Source organism: Lactuca serriola, chromosome 2 (assembly GCF_051521515.1).
Source record: "Lactuca serriola cultivar US96UC23 chromosome 2, Lser_US96UC23_V15, whole genome shotgun sequence".
In the NCBI taxonomy this organism is placed as follows: Eukaryota; Viridiplantae; Streptophyta; class Magnoliopsida; order Asterales; family Asteraceae; genus Lactuca; species Lactuca serriola.
Window position 1 is genome coordinate 132,164,160 of NC_136409.1, and position 2,660 is coordinate 132,166,819.

Sequence of the window (2,660 nt, forward strand, 5' to 3'; positions counted from 1 at the left end):
CTAGTATTCATCTGTGATGACAGGCTTGGATACGTCAGGATCGTCCAAAGGAGAGAAGCCTACACTCGATGTATCTTCTCCTTATTTTCTTGCGAGTTCGGACCATCCAGGGCAAAACTTTGTGGGAGAAAATCTCTTACGTGATGGAAACTATGGTGACTGGGAAAATGAGATGTCGAATGCCCTCTATGCCAAAAACAAATTCGGGTTCGTTGATGGAACTCTACCCATGCCACAAGAAGATTCAGCCAATTTGAGCAACTGGAAGAGATGTAACGCCATGGTGCGTGGATGGCTTGTGAGCGCCATGGAGAAGGAGATAAAAGGAAGTGTGAAATATGCTGTCACTGCCCATGAGATCTGGCTTGATCTCAAAGAAAGGTTTGGAAAAGAGAACGCTCCATGAGCGTATGAATTGCGAAGAATTATCACTACCATACAACAAGGCAACATGACTGTGTCCTCATACTAGACAAAATTAAGAGGTGTGTGGGATGAGATCTGGTCCATAAGTCAGATTTCCACGTGTTCTTGTAAAGGATGTAAATGCAAAATCAATAAAGAGATTGCTAGACTCCATGACAAAGAACATCTTTACGATTTTCTTATGGGGCTGAATGAGGAATTTAATGCTGTAAGAACCCAGATCCTTAGCAGCAGCCCTTTACCCACTTTAAATGCGGCTTATCACCTTGTTAGCCAAGATGAACAGCAGCGCCAGATTGGAACTGCATGAAATTACAACTCCAATTCGTCTGCGTTCCAAACAACAGGAAGATCCGCACCACGCCAAAATAATAAAGTTGGACCACAATCAAGTATAAGACAAGAAAATCGAAGAAGAACCGAGGATAAATGGTGTACGCATTGTCAGAAAACCGGTCACATGGTTGAAGGCTGTTTTGAATTAATCGGCTACCCGGAGTGGTGGAACTCCAAATCCACAAATGCAAAGGCCCAGGCTGGAAAACAAAAGGCGCAAGCTAAGGCAGCTGTAGTTGTAGAAGAAACATGCTCTTCTACAATTACAAAAGAAGAGTATGAGGATCTTATGAGACTGCTCAGGGCATCGAAAATTGGTGATAACCTTCCTAAGGCTAACATGAGTGGTAAGAATAACCCAAAAGCTTACATGACTGGTAAGATTACAACTCCAAATTCTTGGATCATTGATTCTGGGGCTAGTGAGCATATAACCCCACATAAAGAATGGTTAAAAAAAATCCCAAAACTAGTAAAGATAGTAGTTTTGTGACCATACCTAATGGTACATCTATCCCTATTGAAAATATTGGTGATATACATCTCTCAGATAACTTTGAGTTAAGAGATGTGTTGAATGTTCCAAATTTCAACTGTAATCTACTTTCAATAAGTCGTCTTTCGAATGACTTAAATTGCTTACTAACCTTTCTTCCAAAAACATGTTATATACAGGACTTACGTTCGAGGAACCTGATTGGGACGGGTAAGGAACGTGGTGGATTGTACTATTTAGAGTCGTTCAAGGAATGTAGGGTGGCAATGGCAACTTTAAATAAAGAGATGATTTGGCATAGAAGATTGGGACACGCTTCAGAGGGAGTATTGAAAAAGTTACAACAAATAGATGTAGGTAATTGTAATCAGTTTTGTGATTCATGTCTTAGAGCAAAGCAAACCAAACTACCTTTTCCCATTAGTTTTTCTAAAACAATAAAGAGTTTTGATTTAATACATGTTGATATATGGGGTCCGTACCAAAATGCTACTATAAATGGAGAACACTATCTTTTTTGTCAATTGTTGATGATTACAGTAGAGGAGTTTGGGTTTATTTAATGAGGTATAAATCTGAGGTTGGGCGTTTACTCACATCTTTTTGTAACATGACTAAGACACAATTTGACACAAGAGTTAAAAGAATTAGAACAGACAATGGCTCAGAATTCAAGTCTAGATATATGATAGAATTCTATAGAGAGAAAGGAATTATTTTAGAAACCTCATGTCCTTATACGCCACAGAAAAATGGCGTAGTTGAAAGAAAACACAGACATCTTTTGGAAATGGGTAGGGCGCTACGTTTTCAAGCATCATTACCAATAGAATTTTGGGGAGATTGCATTTTAACGGCAGCATATATCATCAATAAATTACCCACAAAAGTTCTTGAGAATAGAACCCCACATGAAATTCTACTTGGAAAAACCCCATCTTACAATCATCTAAAGTTGTTTGGATGCTTGGCATACGTCCATGACAACGTTGGAAAGAAGGATAAGTTTGGTGAAAGAGGAAAACCATGTGTATTCTTAGGCTACCCAATGGGACAAAAAGGATATAAATTTTTCGATTTAAAGGAAGAAAAATTATATGTTAGTCGTAATGCCACTTTTGTAGAAAATATTTTTCCGTTTGGAAAGGATTATGAGAGTCATAAGGACTTAAATGAAACAAGCGTTGCTGAAGATTTAAACAAGATTCAAAGAGAAGTGGATGAGTGGAATGACCAGCAAAATGCCTTTCAAGAAGAACCGATCATAGATCAGACTGAAACTAGAAATGAGTCCTCAGAAAACGAACATAACGAGCAAAGTCACAGTGACAATATTGTTGAAGATCATGAAGAGATTGGTCCATCGACTATCAATGAGACTCCACAAAAGGAAAATTGCTGA

At 38.5% G+C, this 2,660-nt stretch overlaps 1 protein-coding gene across 1 annotated transcript; it reads left to right on the top strand.

Annotated features, from left to right (window-relative positions):
• Positions 1 to 886: 886 nt before the first annotated feature.
• Positions 887 to 2,660, top strand: LOC145089581 (uncharacterized). The gene is made up of 3 exons (XM_079028001.1): positions 887 to 1,139; positions 1,313 to 1,615; positions 2,119 to 2,660. Exons 1-3 carry the CDS (start codon positions 887 to 889, stop codon positions 2,658 to 2,660), a joined length of 1,098 nt encoding a protein of 365 aa, XP_078884127.1.

Coding starts and splice junctions, on each gene's coding strand:
- LOC145089581 (XM_079028001.1), top strand. CDS start 887: ATGGTTGAAGGCTGTTTTGAATTAATCGGCTACCCGGAGTGGTGGAAC. Junction 1,140..1,312: donor CCCAAAAGCTTACATGACTG/GTAAGATTACAA, acceptor TACATCTCTCAG/ATAACTTTGAGTTAAGAGAT. Junction 1,616..2,118: donor GTTACAACAAATAGATGTAG/GTAATTGTAATC, acceptor TTTTAACGGCAG/CATATATCATCAATAAATTA.